General features: G+C 38.7%; 1 protein-coding gene and 1 non-coding gene across 2 annotated transcripts in view; one reads left to right on the top strand and one right to left on the bottom strand.

Moving 5' to 3' along the window:
• CTNNA1 (catenin alpha 1) overlaps positions 1 to 23,052 on the bottom strand; it is a 186,074-nt gene that overhangs the window by 151,457 nt on the left and 11,565 nt on the right. Inside the window, exons 2-3 of the mRNA XM_068535961.1 lie at positions 6,477 to 6,583; positions 4,910 to 5,105 (exon numbers count right to left, since the gene is read on the bottom strand). Coding sequence (XP_068392062.1) covers positions 4,910 to 5,105; positions 6,477 to 6,581 — 301 coding nt within the window. The 5' untranslated portion in view covers positions 6,582 to 6,583. The remainder of the gene's footprint in view (positions 1 to 4,909; positions 5,106 to 6,476; positions 6,584 to 23,052) is intronic.
• LOC137760341 (U7 small nuclear RNA) lies at positions 20,441 to 20,502 on the top strand. The gene has a single exon (XR_011073296.1). It is a non-coding gene; the product is annotated as a U7 small nuclear RNA (small nuclear RNA).

Below are 23,052 nucleotides of genomic sequence, written 5' to 3'. Positions count from 1 at the left end.
CATGCTCCGCGACAACAGAAGCTACTGAAATGAGAAGCACACACACCGCAACGAAGAGTAGCCCCCGCTCACCACAACTAGAGAAAGCCGCATGCAGCAACGAAGACCCAACGTGACCAAAAATAAATAAATTAAATAAATTTTTTTAAAAAATCAATATATGTATAAGGAATGAATGCTAATGGGTATGAGATTTCTTTTGGGGGCAATGAAAATGTTCTGGAATTAAATAATGGTGACAGCTGCACAATTCTGTGAATATACTAAAAACCACTGAATCATATACATTTTAAAAGGGTGAATTTTATGTTAAGTGAATTATATCTCAATTTCTTTTTTTTTAAGGTAAGATTCTCCACCAGTGTCCCTGCATTTACACTTGGCAGTGGGGAGGAAACTCACCTTAATTTTTGGAAAGAGCCATTGCTCACATAATTCTTGGAGAACATAGTCAATTACCTTCCTCAAACATTTAAGTGCCTATCATAGAACAGGCACCATGATAGCTGCCCAGAGAACAGTCACCAGACCAGCACAGAACCTACCCTGCTGGAGCCTAGAGAGGGGAAGAAAACCAATTATTTAATTATCATTATGCTAAGAGCTAGGAAGAAAAAGTATAAAGTAAGAATGACCTAATCAGGGAGGGGAACATGGGGGGTGGGCAGGGTCCCAAAAAACCACATCTCTATGAGGCACATGTATGCCTCAGCCCATATAAGGTAGTTAACAACTAGTTTGGGCTGACTAGCAGTACAATGAAATCCCTAGATCACAGGGGTTTGGAGGCCATGCAATTGATAATTGGCTCCCATCCACGACAGGAGACTCACCTGGTCTTGAGGTAAAGTGACCCTGCATTTATGTATGTGAATGTTTTACCAACTGACAGTGTTATGATAACGTTTTAGTGTACTCACAAATGTTTGTGTTTATTATTCATGTAATCAGGGGCAAATACAAAAAGAAAATTAAGTTATGCTGAAAAACTGCATGCATTCAAGTCTCTGGTTATTAATTATGACTGCACAGAAAGCACAGGGCTTGTACAAACTCAAAGATATAGAAGGTCCAATTTTTGGCTCAAAAGCATTATAAGTACCTAAATCAATTATTTATTTGAAAACAGTAAGCTCATATCTTTAACCCTAGATCAGAGGTCAGCTAACTACAGCCTGTGGGTCAAATCTGGCCAACTCCCTGTTTTTATAAACAAGTTTTCCTTGGAATACAGCCATGCCCATTTGTTTATGTACTGAATAGCTGCTTTCCCAACACAACTGCAGAACTCAATAGTGTCAAGAAAGACCTTATCGCCAATAAGGTCTAAAATACTAACTACTTGAACTTTACCCAAAAAAAAAAAAAAAAAAGCCAACTTGTACTAGGCAAAAGTAGCCCACATTAATTTGGAACAAAATAATCTTTTTATACATCCTTTAGGGACTTCCCTGGTGGTGCAGTAGTTAGGAATCCGCCTGCCAGTGCAGGGGACACGGGTTCGAGCCCTGGTCCAGGAGGATCCCACATGCCGCAGATCAACTAAGCCTGTGCGCCACAACTACTGAGTCTGCGCTCTAGAGACCATGAGCCACAACTACTGAGCCCGCGTGCCACAACTAATGAAGTGCACGCACCTAGAGCCCACACTCTGCAACAAGAGAAGTCACTGCAATGAGAAGCCCGAGCGCCACAATGAAGAGTAGCCCTGCTCGCCGCAATGAAGAGTAGCCCTACATGGTAAAGATAGGTTCTTATCATTTCCCTTAATTTTCAGATCATGTACAGTAGATATAAAAAAAAAAAAAAAGAGTAGCCCTGCTCGCTGCAACTAGAGAAAGCCCATGCCCAGCAACAAAGACCCAACGCAGCCAAAAATAAATAAATAAAAATAAATAAATATACATCCTTTATAAGTGTTTCAGTGGGTAAGCAACAGACTTGAAATGCAAAGGATTCTAACTCTGCTTCATTAGTCAATCTGCTATGGAGTGCTAGATAAATCATAATTACTCTACATTTTATATGCCAGTAAAATTCAGAGCAGTTAGGTCAGAGTTTTGCCTAAGTGCTCAGGACCACTGAAAGCGGGCCTGGGAAAGGTTTTTGCATTAATTATCTTTCCCTACCCAATAAATTACCCCAAAATTTGGTTGCTTGAAATAAATATTTATTATCTCCCCAAGTTTTCTGTGGGTCAGGAATTCAGGGTTGGTTGGGGCTGCCATCACCTGAAACTTGACTGTAGCTGGGGGATGTGCTTCCAAGGCAGCTTACTTACATGCTTGGCAAATTGGTACAGGAGACATCAGTTCCTCTCCACAAGACCTCCTGAGTGTCCCTGTGTAACATAGCAGCCAGCTTCCCCCAGAGTGAATAACCCATGAGAAAGAGATAAGAGGATACAACACTCTTTTTATGACTTTGCTTCGAAAGTAAATAGTGTAACTTCCTCATCACATTCTATTCTTTATAGAACCAAGAGTCTCTAAGTACAACACACATTCAAGAGAATCAAAGTTAGACACCACTTTCTAAACAGAGAGGTGTCAAAGAATCTGCAGATATATTAACATCACTTCAGTGTTTCAAATGATGAGTAAACAGCTTCAACAACATAACCAACAAGGTTTGGTTGACTAAAGAATCTGTGCTTAACCATTTTCATACCACGTATTTTCTACTTATGATAGGAGAGAGGCTGCATCACCATTTGTTAACAATCACCAGAGAAAAAAGTAAGCCAACAGAAAAAAGGCAAGGCACTTCAGCTTTTCACATCTGATACAGTAACGATCATGACAGGCAGTTATATATTTGCTTTAGTTTTACTTTTGTTTTGTTTTGTCTTCCTGCAAGGAGAAGGAAAATTATGGTGACTAAATCATGAATAGATCAAAAATAATTGCAAAGCTGGACTGGGACGAACAAGTATTTATGATTCAGAGCCACATAAGAGATTTTCTCAGATATAAACAAAAAAAACAAAGAAACAGAAATTTAGATATGCATTCATAATGGGGGGGTGCTTGGGGAGAGTGTATTATACCATGATTGCTACAGATTTGTATCAGAGTAACTTCTGAAACAAAGAACATATACAGTGGAAAAAAAAGTTTCTTGCAATAATTAAGCTTTATTTTGAAAATAAATGTCTTAGTCACTAGACAATGAACACTTGACCAAATTCACCTGTTAAGACTGTGAGTTTCATTAGAGGAGGCAAGAAGGCCTAGGAAACAAAACTTTCTGAGGTCTATGAAGCAACAGCATCCTGATTTCCTCAACAGGAAGCTCAAAAATTGTCCGGAATTGGAAAATTAAACCACTTTAAAATAAATTCATTAAAAACCCACTCTACCAAGTTGATAGTGTCCCGCCAAAATTCAAGTCCACCCAGAACCTGTGAATGTGGCCTTATTTAGATATAGGGTCTTTGCAGATATAACCAAATTAAGATGAGGTCATACTGGGTGGATCCTAAATCAGTCACTAATGTCCTTATAAGAGGTAACTTTGCAACACAGAGATACATGGGAGAATAAATACCATATGACAAAAAGAGCCAGATATTGGAGTGATGCGTCTATAAGCCAAGGAATGCCAAGGACTGCCAGCAACAAACAGAAGCCAGGAAAGAACATGGAACAGATTCTTCATCTGAGGCCCCAAGAAAAAATCAACCCTGCTGACGCCTTGATTTCAGATATCGGGCCTCCAGAACTTCAAAAAAAAATTTCTGTTGTTCTAAGCTACCAAGTTTGTAGTAATTTATTATGGCAGCCAGAGAAAACTAACACTATCCACATCCATAGCTAGTATTATGGAACTTAAGTAATCTCATCATTTGCAGTATTAGAAATATTTATTCGCAAACTCAGAACAATGGGAGATAGCATCTCCATTTAATGCACTGCCCTTTTTGGGTACTGTCACAGGGATGAATTTGACTTAAGATTCCAAGGGACTATGTACATTGCTGTCAGCCATCAGAGAGCCACTGAGGTTCTCCCAAAAGCCAGTAAAGCACATGCACAGAGCAGGAGGTCAGTTCACCTTAGATGATATCCAACAGCCATAAAAAAAACCTATGTCTTTGTTGAAGTCCTCCTGCTGGACCAGAAGTTTAACACAAAACTGCAGGTTTCAAGAAGTTAATCGTCCAGATTTAAAGTCCTCTTATCTAGATAACCAATACATGTATATGTATAACTGAATCACTTTACTGTACACCTGAAACTAATACAACATTGTTAATCAACTATATTCCAATATAAAATAAAAAAATTTTTTAAATAAAGTCCTCTTATATCGTGCTTATTACATCATAGTGGTGACAGTTTTTCTAATAGTAACTACTGATAAGCTGTGGGTTACAATTTCACTTTTTACTACTTCTGAGTTTCCCAAAAAAATGTTTCCCTTAAGCTCACATTTAAATTATTTTAAACTCAAGCCAGTGCAAATATGCATGGCTGATTTAACATACCAGTCTGACAGAATGAAGCAGTTTCTAGTGTATTTTCAGAATGGCTGGACATTTTTCCATTTTATCACCCTTACATCTTCAGCACAAACTAAGAGCTATTACATGGGATAAAAGATAAACTTCTGCCCCATTTATTTCCTATCAAATTGTGCTATAACATTTCTAAGACTCAACTATTATTTGGAACACCCAAGGGAACTGGATTCAGATTCTCCAAAAAAGACGTTCCTTTGTTAATCTCTCCTGATTAAAGCTTAAGCCAGTACAATTTAATACATCTCCACTAAGTGAACATTCATAGTTACTTGAGCAACTGGCAAGCATATAAGAATGAAAATACTGACCACAAAAAGTCACCTTCAAGGATTATTTTTCTAGAAAGGCCTGCCCCTCTCTATATAAAAAGCAATATTGACCTACCTTGTTTTCGAACATCTTCTACAGCAGCCACAAGCTCCTCCTTGAGAAACTGACTCTCCTTTGCAATTTTATCCCCCTTCTCCAAGAAATTCTCAGTTGCCTGTTCAACAGATGCAGCCAAAACATGGGCCTTCTTAGAACGACCTCTCTTCTTATTAGAGGGCCCCTTGCTATTGGTGTTTACCAGGGTTGTAACCTAAAAGTTTCATTTTTGAAAATTAAATTGTAGTCAATTAAAATTTTAAAAAAAGAAAACAGAAAGACTAACATCTTTAAAGGTAGCAAGAATAAATTATTCATAATAAAATGAAACATCACACTTATGAGATTCCATTAAGCATTAACAAATAACATACAACTCTCTCCATATTTAAGATATTCAGGAATGATACTCTATTTAGTTTCCAAAATAATTTAGCTATCTCAATGTGTAAGCTAAGAAATATAATGAATATTTTAATTCCTCAAACATGATCATTAGGTTTTTAAGCTTCATTTTACAAATTAAAAACTGGTAACAAACAAGTTACATGTCTCTACTGCACGTCATCAAGAAGGTGAGAAAGAGGTTAACAATGAATTTATTAGATCTGCCTGGAGGTCACATTTTTCCATGTTTTCAACCTGTGCAAAATGTTTTAAGATAACTTGCTTCTGAAATCTTTTCAGTTTATTCACATAAATCGCAATTAATTAGGAAAGGCCCTTAATAAAGATAGGAACAATTGCCCAAAGCTGCCTACTGTGATGGTGTTTTAAGTCCCAGACATTAACCATCATTAACACATATAATAATGACGATCTGTATAGGTTGAAGATGACTAAACATTAATTAGTGTAACGCGGTCCACAGAAGACCTAACTGAGAGCTGCAGTAGACGGGCTCCAAGAAGGTAAATATTCTCAAGTATTACCACACACTCTACTTACTTACTTACTTATTTATAATACTAGTTTATATTTATGAGCTAGAATGGAGTTTTTTAAAAAGACAGCACATGCCATTACATCTCATTTTCGTGCTCGCACGGTATCTGTCTGTCTGTCTCTCTCTCTCTCTCTCACACACACACACCCAGGAGTAAAATGTGCCAAAACACTAAAAGTGCATAGCTAGTTGCTAACAGTTAATGAAATGTCATCACACTGTGATATCCGTACTTGTAACAAAACATACCAAACCTACACCCTCAAGTTAAATGACCTGTTAATCAATCCTAGACAACAAAAGGTGTGTTAAGCAGGGTGAAGAGGCTTAACAGTCAAGGATCCGAATCCTATCTTTTTTGGAAATACTTTTAAGTATTAGTCACACTACATACCACTAGCCCCTATTACTGCCAATAAGACTGAAAAAATGGCAGCAAATGTGTTTCTAAAGGGCTAAATGAAGCCACACATCAATATTTAACTATTAGTGGAGCCAAACTGTCTCATTACTATCAGTCTAAACTCAACCACTGAAATTAAGGCTTTGAACTAAATAACCTTGCCTTGTGTTTATTACCCGGGCCTACTGCTATGGAACCATGTTACAACAACTATGTATTTGTTTGCAGATTCTTACCTGGGTAACAAGAGGCTCCAACAGTCTTTCAACTGCCAGAGTCCTGATCTCTAGACTTTTGGGGTCCCATTTGAAGTTTATGTTGCCTGCGTGGACAGCAGTCATTTCTGAAAGAGAAAAAGACAAAGTCAGGCAAGTATCAAACACAAACATGAAACATACAACAAATCTTCTCCTACTTAAGGACTTTTATACCAGGAAAGCTACAATCACCACAAGATGAAAAAAAATCTTACCAGCCTGCACGTGAGGGCCCATAATTCTTACAACCTCTTACACTTAAGATTTCGAGTTTACAAACATTAGGGCTACTGTAAGAGGGCATTCCCAAACACACAGAGCTTTTCCCTTTCGGCTTCTCTGGCACCAAAACACTTCTACCTCCAGTTTTTCCACACTGACTTAGAATTAGGATGAAAAGCTAAAGTGACAGAAGACTAATACAGAAGATTCTGGTTTTTCTTATTCCAAAATATTTATAATACACTATTATCTAAAAGGTAAACCTCACTTCAATGTTTGATGGATTCTTAGAGAATATCTTGTCTTACTGTATTAAAACATAATGCTTAAGCCTACTGCCCTCTGCACCTACAGCTATTATCACTTGTAGCCAGAAGAAATTTCAAGTCACACTTAGTCAAATATCACTGTATCAGTGTCAAGGTAAACCTCCATTAGACAGAGGCTTTAAGACTAAGGGAAAAGACTTCAGCCAAAATACCAAGCAGTTGGTGTTTGTTTCTAAAAGTAGTGCCTCAAAGATTAAAGAAAAACCAGAAAACCAGGTGAGACATGTAGTTGAGGTAAACACTAAAACTTTCCAGACAACAAACTGTTCATAGAAATATAAAACCTTAAAAGGCTGTATTTTTGTGAACAAGAAATTCTACCTCTCAATTTTTATTCTAAAGGAAAAATTAAGGTACATGTAAAAACTTGGATACAATGATGTTCACATCAGCACTGTATACAATCATTAAAAACTGGAAGCTACCTAAATTTCAAACAACAGATCACTGAATAAATCACACAACCAACCACACAAGGGGATACTGTGTTACTCTTAAAAAACTATACTGACAAAATTTAGAAAAAACAAAAATTAGTGTTCTCACTGCCCAGGTCTTTATTTCTATTAAATACTATTTCCTTTAAAAAAAAAAAAAAAAAAAAAAGGCTTATTACAGGTCTGATATATCCTATTGTGCAGAAAGCAAGGAAAGACACAAAGACTAACAAGATCATATCAAAAAGATACAAGAACCAAGGGCTCCATTGGCTAAATTCACAAGTTGAGTATCAAGAAGAATAAATGATGACTGTAACTGCCTATTAGATAGCTATCCTATGACCACAGGGATCCTCAAAAGAAAGAGGGTGGGAAGAGAATTTCTGTACCATAAATGTAGAATAGAATTAGAAAATGACCATTTTGTAAACCCCAGTGTGATAACTGATTCAAACACGGATTATCAATGAATGTTAACACCATTAGGTGATAGGCTATTGGGGAATAGGGTATTTGTAAGGTGCCAAAGCATCACCTGAACAGGTTACTTACTAATTACAAAGGGGGCAAGATATACCTTTACAATGTTGAGATCTAATAATCATCCCCTTAAATAACTAAACTTAGTATTGCTAATAATGCAACTCTGATAGTATATGCCTAACATAATGAAATATGAAGTGCCCTACGTTTCCTAAAAAGTATTCTTAATGAAAAATAAGTTTTAAATGTTTTTCAAGAGCCTCTGTATTACTATAAACTGAGCAAAGTTAGCTGTGCAACAGCAAAATTAAAACTAAATGTTTAACCTGAGTCTAATGAAGCCTCTGCACAGGGATTCTAAACTTTTTTCAATGTATGGATCCCTTTAGCAGTCTAGTAAAGCCTATAGACTAATGTTGTCCAATAGAAATATGATACAAGTCACCTATGTAATTTAAATTTTTCTAGTAGCCGTGTTAATAAAGTAAAAAGAAACTGATGAAATTAATTTCAATAATATATTTTATTTAAAACAGTATATCTAAAATATTATCGTTTAGTTATGTAATCAGTTTTTTTTAATTAGAGATGTTTACATAAGCACTAAGTGTTGGAAATCTGGGATGTGTTTTACACTTAAGGCACATTTAAATTCAGACAAGCCACACTTCAAGGGCTCAATAGCCATATGTGGCTAGTGGCTTCAGTACTGCACAGGGTAGCTATAGACCCTTTCTCAGAACTTTTTTTAAATGCATGAAATACAATTCAAAGGATTACCAAGGAAACACATATACTGAAATTTAGCTATAAAAATACTTCACAAATGTGTGATGCAGTAATATATATGCTCTTAATTAACATATTAAATAAGATGTCAAGGGACTTCCCTGGCGGTGCAGTGGTTAAGAATCTGCCTGCCAATGCAGGGGACACGGGTTCGAGCCCTGGTCCAGGAAGATCCCACATGCCATGGAGCAACTAAGCCCGTGCACCACAACTACTGAGCCCGCACTCTAGAACCTGCAAGCCACAACTACTGAGCCCGTGTGCCACAACTACTGAAGCCTGCGCGCCTAGAGCCCCTGCTCCGCAACAAGAGAAGCCACCGCAATGAGAAGCCCGTACACTGCAACAAAGAGTAGCCCCCGCTCGCCGCAACTAGAGAAAGCCCGCGCACACCAAGGAAGACCCAACGCAGCCAAAAAAATAAATAATTTTTTTAAAAAAATGTCAAGAAGTCTGATAACTTACTTCAAAGTAATAATGAACACGCACTTTTTCAAAATACATTACAATTGCTGCATATATGAAAAGCACTGAGATTCCTACTAGTGGGACAAAGTTAGAGGTTCAGCTGAAAACTGGAGTTGGTTTTCTATTGTTAATAATAGAAGGAAATGCTAAATTCCTATTAATAATAACAACAAAGACAAAATTTTTCCAATTCAAATTCAGTGCAGGTTAAGAAACCCTAACCTAGACTGTATTGCAAGTTTGTATGAAGTATAGAAATTTATAGGGGATACAGATGCATGTTAAACAACACCATGAGGTAACAGACAAATCCAGAATGTAAGGCATCCTACAAGACAACAGGACCTTAACTCGTCAAAAAGTCAATATGGGGGGTGTGGGGAGTATTTTAGACTAAAAGGCTCAGGAGACATAATCTAATGCAATACATGTATATTGTTTGGATCCCAGTTTGAAACAAAAAGCTATTAAGAAGACATTTGCAGGAAAATTGGTAAATTTTTAATATTAAATGTTAGATTATGTTATGGCATTAATGCTCAATTTCATAGATGTGATAATGAATTGTGGCTATATAGAAAAAGTACTATTTTTAGGAGATGCATGTTGAAATATCTAGGGGTGAAATGTCAAGATGACTGCAACTTTCAAATTCAGCGAAAGTAAAAATACATACACAGAGAGACCAAGGAATTATGAAAAAATATTCATAAATGTTAAATTAGATGGAAGACATGTATGTGTGGCTGGGTGTGTATACCTGAAATTTCTCATTTTAAAAATGGGGAAAATGTAGAGGTTTATGAGAAAATGTTCAAAATACATACTACTGAAGACGGAAAGGGGATTTTGAAAACAATATGAAGTATAACTGCAGGGGGATATATAAACCAAAATATTAACAATGATGTTACCTCTAAGATTTGGGGATTATGAGTGGTTTTAACATTCTTTTTTATAATTGTATTTTCTCATTTTATAAAATTACAGGTATTTAGAAAGTTGTTTTTGTAATGAAAAAAAGCAGAATCTTTATTGTACAAATTGTAAGGACAATATAATCAAAAGGCAGGCTTGATCATCACTTAATCACTTTGAACTTGTTTCCTCATTTATAAAATAAAACTATCATTTACTTTTTAGAAAAAGACTATCAGAGACTTCCCTGGTGGTCCAGTGGTAAAGAATCCACCTTCTTTACCTGTATGCAGGGCACACAGGTTCGACCCCTGTCGGGGAACTAAGATCCCACATGCCACGGGGCAACTAAGCCTGCGCGCCACAACTACTGAGCTCTCGCGTCTCAACTAGAGAGCCTGAATGCCACAAACTACAGAGCCCACACCCTCTGGAGCCCGTGCACCACAGCTAGAGAGAAGCCTGCAAGCCACAACGAAAGATCCCGCATGCCTCAACAAAGATCCAGTGTGCTGCAACTAAGACCCGACGCAGCCAAAAAAATAAAGAAAAATAATAATAATACCCGATGCAGCCAAAAAAATAAAGAAAAGAAAAATAATAGTAATAATAAAGAAAAAAAAAAGACTATCATTATCTTTAGATGGCTTTTGTGAACATTAAATTAAATAAAACAGACTGTGATCCACTGAATGAGTCCACGATAATATGAACAAAAGAGAAGTTCCTCCGTAATAGGAAATTAACGAATAGAGAAGGAATAACATATTTACAAAAATCACCATTTAGGAAATATCACAATAATATTCAGGCAAGAATTATCAAAGAATGCTAAAGCAAACAGATGAAAAGTCTACTAAGAAACTGAGTACTTACATAGTCTCATAGTAACTCCCAACAGATTACTGATTACCAAGAGGGGAAATATAACACTGCAGTGCAGAAACCTGGCAAACACCACCTTAGCCAAGTGACAAAAATTAACATCCCTAATAATGGGACAAATGGACATCATGTACCCCCTGGTACAATGCACTGAGAAGGATACAGCATCACCTTCTGTGGTATTTCCTACCAATATTACATAACCTCAATCTTGTCATGAGGAAACATCAGACAAACTCAAAGTGATGGATATTCTACAGAATAACTAGCTATACAGTCTTCAAAAATGTCAAGGTAGGAAAAAACAAAGATAGGCTGAGAAATTCTTCCAAATTAAAAGAGGCTAAAAAAGACATGAAAACTAAATGCAGTCATTCTGGACTGAAAATTGTATTAGGAGGAAAAAAAAATTGAGACAACTGATAAAATTTGATCAGGGACTCTGAAATAGATAATAAATAGTAATGTATCAATGTTAAATTTTCAAATTCCCATCATTATATTGTAGCTATGTCCTTGTGACATGTAATGGGAATGATGTCTGCAACTTACTCTCATATGGTTTAGAAAAAAACTAATGTATTAAATATATGCATATATACACAGAAGAATGGAAAATAGGAGGGAGAGTGGGAAGGAGAAGAAAAGGAGGGAGAGAGGAGAAAGATAAGAAACAGAGGGAAATTGAAGGGAAAAATGAGAGATAGGATGGAGAGAGGGAGGGGTAGCAGGAGAGAAGAGAAGGGAGGAGGAGCAGAGGGGAAGGAGAAGGTAGGAGGAGAGGGAGAGGACAGGGAGAGAACAAGGAGGGGGGAGGGGGGAGGGGAGAGGAGAGGAGAGGGAGAGAGACGTCTTGAAATGTGGCTAGTGTAGCTGAGAATTGACTATCTTTATTTTATTTCATTTTAATGTTAAATAGCCACCAGTGACTACCTTATCGGACAGCACAGTTCTAAACCCTCTACAGAAAGCAACATCAGACATCTAAATCCTATATCTGAATAATGACCAGGACAAGGTAGAACTGCGCGTGTCTGTGACCAGTACACTCCTAACAACTTTAGTATAAAAAATATCTGTTTGTATCCTCTCCCATAAATGCATGCTTGAGGCACAAATAGGTAGACTCCTTTAGATATAGCTGAAAATATTACTGGAGGCATCATCTAAAAATTCTAGAATCGCTGAAGATGGAATGCCAAAAGGAATGTGGATTTGCTTAATCTGGTAACACAGAATGCCCATTTCCAGGGAATTTGTTTCATTTCAAGTGGGCAAATTTGCTCTCTACACTCATATTATGTCAAGCCTATACTTTGGTTTTTAAAGGTTATTTGCCCACTAAACATCAGCCCAAGTCAGTAAACCCTAGGAGATGGGAGTCCTTTAGATTGCTACAGGACTGACAACAGCTCAAGCAAATGTCATCAAATGTCAAAGATAAGACATTTGGAATGATTTTTCCCCATGGATCCCACATTTCTGTATCCTAGCATTCCAGCCACTGTATCAACACAAAACAGAAAATCTTTCAAAGGTTGCAGAGGGAAGGAGTCAAAAGACAACTTAAGCGAAGCTAGCTGCAAGAAGACATGTAGTCACATTTGGATTTTAATTATTAAACAAGTACAACATACAACAATTCACTTTCCCAAAGAAATACACCCTTTCATTTTTTTCTTGAAATAAAAAGCCTTCTTGAAAGGAGCCCAGGGAAAAGCACTTAGCCTAACCCCTGCCTGAGGAAAGGTACCTGGCCTGAGGACTTGATTACTTTTGAAAACCAGCAAATCAAGGTCCAAACACCATACACATGCATTCTTACGGTTTTAGAATCCATTGCTCGGGCCCAATGAGCAAAACTGGAGACCAGGATGAGAGTCCTGAGCTGAGAGAGAGACAAGGTCTCAGGCCACAGGGAAGCTGCCAAGGAGAAGGAAAGCTGTTTGGAGGTAACTCAAAGAGGGAGCAAGCTGCCCAAGGTGAGCCTGGGAAGACTGCATCAGTCCAGTAACGGGGAAAAAGGCTTCAGACACTTGGAGAAAAATTAGGACTGCCTTAGAGAAAGACCAAGAGTCCCCTGATGATCTGTACACATGTTGATAATAAAAATTTCTAAATTCTCAAAAAAAGTCTTTTTGGTCTTTTGTTTTCCCAATTACAAAATAATTTCACTTTCTTATTAACTGGAAAAAAAGGCAGAGTGTAAGCACAATAATGAACTGCAAACGACCCTGACCTCTCTGGTTCTGGGGAGACCCGCTAGGGAGTGGTAAATGGGAAAAGCGTGTGCCCAGCTTCCCGTGAGCTCCAGGTAATCTTTATCATGCACACCTTTAGTTAGCAGATCATTCAATTTTTTAAGACATCCAAACTTGCAGATTTTTACATTAAATCTCCCAACTTTAATGTTAGAAACTTGTTCCAAAAGATTTTACCACTGTATGGGACAAACACTCATATCTGAGTACTATGTTTGCCCTGTTGGTCAACACTTTGCAATCACTAAACAAGATTCTCCCCTGAAGTCCTTTCTGATTCCACATCCCAGAACTCCACATCCTCTTAAGTACTGTCTCTGAGGAGGTAGGTGTTAAGGCAAAGGACTCAATCACTCACTTCCATTGAGAAACTTGAAATATACTGACACTTGAAAACTGAGAACCCATTCAGTGTGTTTTCAAGTCTTTCAATAACCATGATGGAAGCAGACTGCCTTGTGAGGAGGCATCTTTAATCAAAGGCCCCTCCAAGAGTGACACCAAATGTTATTAAACTATACTACAGAATCAAGTTATGCTTTTGGTGACCCCAACCCTAAAAGGATTTCAAAAAGCAGAGGTAGAACATTTAAAAATCTAATGAAGGGCTTCCCTCGTGGCGCAGTGGTTAAGAATCCGCCTGCCAATGCAGGGGACACGGGTTCGAGCCCTGGTCCGGGAAGATCCCACATGGCTGTGGAGCAACTAAGCCCGTGCACCACAACTACTGAGCCTGTGCTCTAGAGCCCACGAGCCACAAATGCTGAAGCCCATGTGCCTGGAGCCCATGATCTGCAACAAGAGAAGCCACTGCAATGAGAAGCCTGCGCACCGCAACGAAGAGTAGCCCCGGTTAACCACAACCAGAGAAAGCCCACGTGCAGCAACGAAGACCCAACGCAGCCAAAAATAAATAAATTAAATAAATAAATTTAAAAAAAAAGAATACTGACCTTTTCAAAGTTTAAAAAAAAATAAAAATAAAAAATAAAATCTAATGAAAATACATTCTCTGGAAAGAACATGGCTCCTGGAACCAGCTTTGTCACTTACTTATTCTCTGACCTTGGACAAGTGACCTCACCTTTCTGGATCCTCAGTTTTCTCATCTATAAAATGAAAGGGGTTGAATTCTAAGCTCCATGTCCTTCCAGCTCTGAAATTCTAGTATTCCTTTCATTTAAATGGTCTCTCAGTAGTCTCTAAACTGTTTCATTAAACGTAATTGATTTTTCCAGGTTTAGCCTGTGGTATTCCTACCTGTATTTTAAGTTTTAACGTGATAACTATGCTTATGCTTCTTTAAGTTGCTGGCAAGGTACTTTATGCAAAGATGCTTTATGCAGAGCAGACACAGTATTAGCTGAATTAAATTTATGCAATCTGATTTTAAAATATTTACAAGCCTACCAAGACAAAGCTCCTGCCTCAATCTTAGTCATAGCTTCTGCTTCTCTACAATTAATGGCATTGTTTAGAGTAACTAAACAAATAACTTTTAAAATCTTGGCAATTTCTAGTTTTCCAATTAACTTACAGAGCACTCCTTCACAAGATCTATTACAAAACCTACTAGAGCTAGCCAACCTTAATGAATTACAGCAACCTTAGGTTTTTCCAGAAGGGATCATGCTTAGTGGAACGAAATAAAAAAAACTGTAGTTACTCAGTCTTCATTACCTTATAAATAGCAATCCTGGCTATAACGCAAAAGTTCACTATAAATTCAGAAAGGGGCAGAGATGGTAGGCATTTGACTAGCAATCTTCATGACAGAAAGAGAAATGGAGAAGCAACAAGCAGAAAATAAAAGCATAGTTCCATCAGAACCAAGGAGGCTGATTGTTGGCAAACTGCCTCATTCGTGCAAAGAGCTATATACCTTCTCCAGAAATATTAAATGTTCATTTACAACAGAATGGGCACATTATTCTTAAAATGTGTCTGCTCCAAAGCTTTAGAATATCCGCACCTAGCTACTAAATGCCAATTTTTTTTTTAAACAACAAGGTTAAGTTAATGCAATGTTAGAATGGTTCATTTAAATGCAAATCAGGAAATTTAGAAATTAAAGTACCCACAGTAACGTTAACTGTCACAGTGCACAAGATATAGGGCTGTGGATTACTCAGGGCAGTCGTAGGGATGCCAGGTTGCATCTGCATTAAACAGAGTTAACACAGCTGTTGGAATCTCAACTCTCAAATCTCCCGGTTACTGTCAAAAAAAAAGGTAACCTTTATAATTAAGATTCACTCCAGGGACTTCCCTGGTAGCACAGTGGTTAAGAATCTGCCTGCCAATGCAGGGGACATGGGTTTGAGCCCTGGTCCAGGAAGATCCCACATACTGCAGAGCAACTAAGCCCATGCACCACAACTACCGAGCCTGCACTCTAGAGCCCACAAGCCACAACTGAGCCCGCGTGCTGCAATTACTGAAGCCCTCGCGCCTAGAGCCGGTGTTCCGCAATAAGAGAAGCCACCGCAATGAGAAGCCTGCACACCGCAAGGAAGAGTAGCCCCCACTCGCTGCAACTAGAGACAGCCTGTGCACAGCAACAAAGACCCAATGCAGCCAAAAAGTTAAAATAATAATAGACTCACTCCAACACCTATTTTACGAAATCCACCCCCAAGCCTGTCACTTTCTCCTAAAATGTAAACGAGTTGGGAATTGGGGGAAGAGGGCCAAGGAGAGATAAGAAAATAAGAAGTATAAAAGCACAGGTTCAGACTTCCCTGGTGGCGCAGTGGTTAAGAATCCGCCTGCCAATGCAGGGGACACGGGTTCGAGCCCTGGTGCGGGAAGATCCCATATGCCGCAGAGCAACTAAGCCCGCGAGCCACAACTACTGAGCCCACGTGCCACAACTACACAAGCCCACGTGCCTAGAGCCCGTGCTCTGCAATAAGAGAAGCCACTGCAATGAGAAGCCTGCGCACCGCAACGAAGAGTAGCCCCCGCTCACCACAACTAGAGAAAGCCCATGCACAGCAATGAAGACCCAATGCAGCCAAAAATAAAATAAATAAATTTATATAGTAAAAAAAGCACAGGTTCATGTAAACAAAAAGAAAACCTGTTCCCCTCCCTCCACCACAAAAAAAAGCAGTCTCTTTCTAATCACAAGTACAATATCACTGTCCAAAAACAAAATGCTTAGCCTTGGTCAAACCTGAGAGCCAAAACATAATCAGAGTAAAAAGTTTCCATATACGGCAGAATACTGGATTACATAAACCAGTGATCAACTCATATACAAATACATTTTATATCAGGCACTTATATGGCACATAGTACAAGCTGTCACTCCTCTTCCAGGTATATACAGATCTATAAGGAAAAAGACACTCGGCTAGATCTTTATTATTTTTTTAAGATTATAATTATTATGATTACTTTTATTATTAGAATTTTTTTTTAATTATAATTATTTTTAATCATAATAAAACATACCATCACTCTCATTTTGTTTCTTACCTTTTCTAGAGTACCAAAGGCAATGTGGAGGGACTTCCCTGGCAGTCCAGTGGTTAAGAATCTGCCTTCCAATGCAGGGGACTCGGGTTCCATCCCTGGTCGGGGAACTAAGATCCCACATACCGCGGGGCAACTAAGCCGGCGAGCTCCAGAGCCCGTGTGCCACAACTAGAGAGAAGCCCGCGCGCCCCAAAAAAGATCCCACAAGCTGCAACTAAGACCCGACGCAGCCAAATAAATATTTAAAAAAAAAAAAAAAGGCAATGGGGAAACACAGGGAACAACTGAATTAAAAAACTTCCATGCCACAAGCATTAGGAGACACAATGATTACCAAGAGCACTAAGCAAGGGACAAAAGGTAAACCTAAAAAAACAATGTTCAGTCCACCATTTAGCCATTCAATCAGCAAATATTTTAGTGCCTTCTCTGTATAGACACTATTTGCGACCAAAAATTCTGCCTTCATGAAACTACGCTGTAGTAACAGTATAAATAAGTAAACAAATAAGACAATATCTGTGCTAGAAAGAAAATTAAGCAGGGTAATGGTAATGAAATTAGGTAGGGTCCTTCCAGGGCCTTTCTGTCTGGGTAACACTTGAGCTGAAATCTGAAAGTCAAGGAAGAGCCAATCAAGTGAATTATTTGGGGGAAGAGCGCTGCAGGCAGAGGTAACAGAGACAAGGCAGCATTTCCCAGGGCTTAGAGAAAGAGGTGGCCAATGTGGCTGGAGCACAGAGCAAGAAGAGGTGAGAGAGATCAAGTGAAGGAAAAAACAAAAACAAGCTCCAGAGCTGCTGAAGTAACTGCAGTGTGGTCTGGATATCTATGTTCGTTTACTTAGCTTCCACTCCACATGGTTGAGACCATCAACAAAGGAAGTGTTTAAGAGAAAATTGCACTAAGCCCTCCAACAGGCAACTGATTATGGATACACAGGAAGTCCCTGTTTCCATAAGAAACTGGATGACTCTGGTCTGAAAAACAAAGATGAAACCAGCATATGGACTGGAAGCACAAGAGAAAAGAGACAAAGGGGAAAAGAGGGTTTTGTTTTACAAAAATGGGACTAAAAGGCAGAGAAACTTCTCACACAGCTGAGAAGTACGCAGGAAGAAGACAACTGTACTTTCCTTGGAGAGCCAGGAGAAAAGATGCCCGAACTTAACTAGAGTCTAGGAAGTTACCCAGACTGAGTGAGAAAGCAAGAACGAACTGTCTCTAAAACTTGTAGTATATACCTTTGATTACCTAGTTTGTCATTCACTTGTCAATGACTGACCAATTACCACATCCTGGGGATCCTGCTAGGTGCCAGGAACAAAGAGTAATTAGAAATCCCTACCAGATCATCACAGCAATTAATTATTAAGTACAAAAGGAAAAAGCTGCCTTTAAATGGAACAATCTGGCAGATGCCACTTAATCACAAGTGTTTAAACTTAGCATCACCACCAGTAGAACAATCTGACAATCATTTCAATGCCCTGAGAAAGGTACATCATCACACATGTACTGTTCCTGCCAAAAGTGGCAACAATAAGACAAATCCAAACTGTGGACATTCTATAAAACTGGCTTAAACTCTTCAAAAGTGTCAATGTCATGGGGGAAAAAAAGACTGAAAATCAAAACTAAAGAGATACAGGGGGCTTCCCTGGTGGCCCAATGGTTAAGACTTCACGCTCCCAATGCAGGGGGCCCGGGTTCGATCCCTGGTCAGGGAACTAGATCCCGTATGCCACAACTAAAAAGACCCTGCGTGCTGCAGCAAAGATCCCGCATGCCGCAACTAAGACCCTGCGCAGCCAAATAAATAAATATATTTTAAAAAAGAATATAATTTGAAAAAAAAAAATCAAGAAATGCAACAACTAAAGGAGGTATGGGATCTTTTACCGATTCCTGGATTAAAAAAAAAACTATGAAGGACATCACTGAGACAACTGGTGGAATTTAATATGAATATGGACTGTACATGAGATCAGTACTTCTGGGAATCTTGTTAAAAGGCAAATTCTGAATCAGTAGGTCTAGGGTAGTACGTAAGAGTCTGAATTTCTCACAAGTTCCTAGGGAGAGCAGACACTGGTTCTTGGACCACTCTTTAAAAGAAATCATGTTACTATATCAATGTAAAATTTCTTATATAGTGTAGTTAAGTAAGGCAATGTCCTTACTCTTAGGAGTTACATGCCAAAAAACCTAAGGGTGAAATACTTGGTGTCTGCAGTCTACTTTCAAATTACTCAGAAAAAAAGTTTATGTAGAGTAATGGAGCAAATCTGAAAAACGTTAACAATTTATGAAACTAGGTGAACTGAAGAATCAAGTGCTCGTTGTATTACGCTTTCAACTTTTCTGTACGTTTGAAGAATTTCAAAAACAGTTGGGGGAAATGCTCACAGTCTAGAACAGAAAATAGTTACAATAAAACAGAAAGTATAGAGTTGTACAGTGAACCACCAGTGCAAAGAGGAGCACCCAGGAGGGAATCCCCAATGGCCAGAGAGTCCTCACTGAGGATCTGATGTACTGGGAGGGAGGGAGGGTGGTTGTTTCAGTTTGTGCAAAGGGACCAGAGAACTTTGGCACCTTCCAAGAACCACAAGTGTGAATGAAAAATATAAGACAGTGAAATGGCAGAAGATAAGGCTAAAAGATAAGCAAAGAAATTAAGAAGGCACTGGAGGTTATCTTTCTTAACTTGAAAATATCATTCTATAATACTTGAGAAATCCTGAAATGCACCCCCCGCCCCAGAAAAAACCCTCAAAGACAAAGGAGAAAACCCCACCTCTTACAGTAACCATAGTAAAGACCAAAAGCCAACAGCAAGCGCCTTCCTGGCCAGAGCAGCACTTTCCGGATCTAAAGGACTTCACGCACATGACCGCAGAGCTCAGTTCCTTAAACCCCACAAGGCCCGAGCCAAGCATTTTCCTCCCCATCTATTCCCCCTTGGCCTTCCTCATCTCCACCTACCAAAGCTCCACCAAACCAGGTCCCCTAGAAGGAGACTCTAGGCCCCTTTCCTCCTCTTCCCTCCCCTCCTCTGCACCTTAGTAAATATCTCACTCTAACCCTTCCCATTCTCAGGAGTCTTCTCATTTCCAATTACCCTCCAGACAGCCCCAGTTATTACTGTCATGGAATCAACTCTCCTCTGAAAAGAACTTGGCATTGCTTCCCCACCACAGGCAGGATGAAGTGGAAACTCCTACAAACAAACCTTACTCACAATGGCCTGCCAACCTCATCACCTGCCTCCACTCCAAACTCTTCTCCAGATAGTATATGTCTCCAGACCTTTATATAACCCCTATCCGCTGCCCAGAGCACCCCTCCAGACTCTTCCATCTTCCTTCAAGGCTCACACAAATGTCCTCTGCTTTCATAGAAAGAGCTGTTCCCTCTTTTCTGGGTTCCCCCATCACTTTACAAGCATCTCTATTTCAGCACTTGCCACATAGCATGATATCAGTGTGTCCATCTCCCATAAAGCTGAGAGCTCCTTTGAGAAGAGAGATCATGCCTTTTTTGAGCATGGTAACTTTCATCTAACAACATTCTATAAATGATTAACTGAACTGGCTCGACTGTTTTTAGATTTCATCTAGCAACACCGATGTGTGTGCAAAGGACTAAGAAATCTCTCTCCCGAGTGTTACAGCTCTTTTAGAATTTGTCTAGTAGGTTTTCTGGTTTTCACCGGAAAACCCCCACCATACAAAAAAAAAAAAAAAAAAAGAAATCTCTCTCCCGTTATAGATTAGCAAAAAAAAAAAACAGGCAGGCTTAATAAATGCATTGTATTTAACTGAACCCTTCCCCCTGCAACTGAGATACAGCAAACTAAACACTACCTTAGACCCTAACTCAGTAAAGATACCTAGAAAACATTACCTCTTTCACAGGTCTTAATGACACCAAAGAAGCTTAAATTTCTCTCAAGGGTTGCCATCTTCCATTTCCTTGAGTTTTTTTCCCCTCCTCCCAAGGGATCAAGCTCACATTTCACTTATCCACTTCTGTGCAAAATGACAGGTTTCTAAAGATACACTTCAAAGTCAGTCCAGAGCTTTTCTGAGAACATGATGACCCCAGGTCCAAGGAAGCAAGAAAATGATAACAGATGATTATAAGAAACCTTTGCCAATTTAGAGATCCCCAGGAACAGAAAACACCCAAGAACACTGACTCGTCAGTAATAATAACCTACCCTTTCAGCTCTGCTTTATTCAGTGCACTATCATTTTTCACAAACCATGATTAAGACTCTAGATTAATACTGAAATATTTAACATAATGAAATATTCAGCACACCATGAGAGAACAGTAACAATGTTTCTTTGCTTGGAAACAAAGCATGTATCGGATTTGCACAGGGCAAATGGACTATTAGCAAAGGCTCCTACCCTTCATGTAACTTGAAATGGGCCACAGTGAATGCGTTTCCTGAGTTATGATAGCACTTTCCATTTCAAGAACAGTCTGCAGTCTAACCTAATAAACCAGTACATGTAATCTGATAATTAACCAGGCTTTCAACACACTCTTCAAATCATAATGTCTAATACTAACAAAATAAAATAAAACATAGCAATAAAACATTTTCAAAATACAACTGATGAGCCACTTACTTATGACAGTATTTAATAATGAAATCTCAGAACAAGAAAAAGAAGGAAATCCACAGCTCAATATAATGAAATGGAATAGCCAAAATGAAGTAATCCAGAAAAGAACTACCCTTTAAATTAGCAATTAAGGAATTACATCAGTTATCTAACACTAAGATTAAATTGAATTAAATTACTTCATCACAAAAATTAAATGCAAATGATAAATTTTTTCTTCTGTAAAGCCCTCAAAGTCTTTTTTTTAAAAAATTCTTACAGATGATGGTGGGAATGTAAGTTGGTACAGCCACTATGGAAAACAGTATGGAGGTTCCTCAGAAAACTAAAAATAAAATTACCATATGATCCAGCAATCCCACTCCTGGGAATATACCCAGATAAAACTATAATTCATAAAGATAGGGACTTCCCTGGCGGTTCAGTAGTTAAGACTCCGCGCTGCCAATGCAGGTGGTGCAGGTTCCATCCCTGGTCCAGGAACTAAGATTCCCACATGCCACGTGGAGTGGCCAAAAAGATTTTAAAAAATTAAAAAAAAAAAAAAAAAAGATACATGCATCCCTATATTCATAGCAGCACTGTTTACAATAGCCAAAACATGGCAACAACCTAAATGTCCATCAACAGATGAATGGATAAAGATGTGGTACATACTCAGCCATAAAAAGAAACGAAATTGAGTTATCTGTAGTGAGATGGATGGACCTAGAGTCTGTCATACAGAGTGAAGTAAGTCAGAAAGAGAAAAACAAACACCATATGCTAACACATACATATGGAATCTAATAAAAAAAAAAAAAAGTTCATGAAGAACCTAGGGGCAAGATGGGAATAAAGACACAGACCTACTAGAGAATGGACTTGAGGACATGGGGAGGGGGAGGGGTGAGATGTGACAGGGTGAGAGAGTGGCATCGACATATATACACTACCAAATGTAAAATAGATAGCTAGGGGGAAGCAACCGCATAGCACAGGGAGATCAGCTCGCATAGCACAGGGAGATCAGCTCGGTGCTTTGTGACCACCTAGAGGGGTAGGATAGGGAGGGTGGAAGGGAGGGAGACGCAAGAGGGAGGGGATATGGGGATATATGTATATGTATAACTGATTCACTTTGTTATAAAGCAGAAACTAACACACCACTGTAAAGCAATTATACTCCAATGACAATGTTAAAAAAAACTACCTCTGAATGGAAGCATTGGGTTTAATCAGTTCTGAACTTGAACAATCTCTTTGTTTCTCTGTACCACTAGAAAGAGTGGTGTGTTTAGCAAATATTGTTAATGTGCCTGAAAGTCTACCTTCAAAGTCTCTACAGAGGTTTAACTGTATATAAGCCAAGGGTCACCCTTAGGGTTCTGGTTTTAGTCCATCTTATAAAACTAAGACTGTAGTTTTCCTTTCCTTTCCTAAGACTGTATTCCTTTAGCGTCATCTAAATAAAGTTCTAACTAATATTCCCAAATGTTATGTTATCTTACAGGTGAAGGGCAACCACAGGTTTAAATGAAGACAAACTGTAACCATGCAGGCCGTTCTTGTGTTGGAAATGTGACTGTTAAAATTCTCAGTTAAGTTTCGCAGTTTTGTCCCCCCAAAAAAAAATGTGGTACACATATACAATG

This window comes from Eschrichtius robustus, chromosome 2 (assembly GCF_028021215.1).
Source record: "Eschrichtius robustus isolate mEscRob2 chromosome 2, mEscRob2.pri, whole genome shotgun sequence".
Classification (NCBI taxonomy): Eukaryota; Metazoa; Chordata; class Mammalia; order Artiodactyla; family Eschrichtiidae; genus Eschrichtius; species Eschrichtius robustus.
The sequence above is the reverse complement of the archived record's forward strand: the minus strand, read 5'-3'. Positions and strand labels throughout refer to the sequence as shown.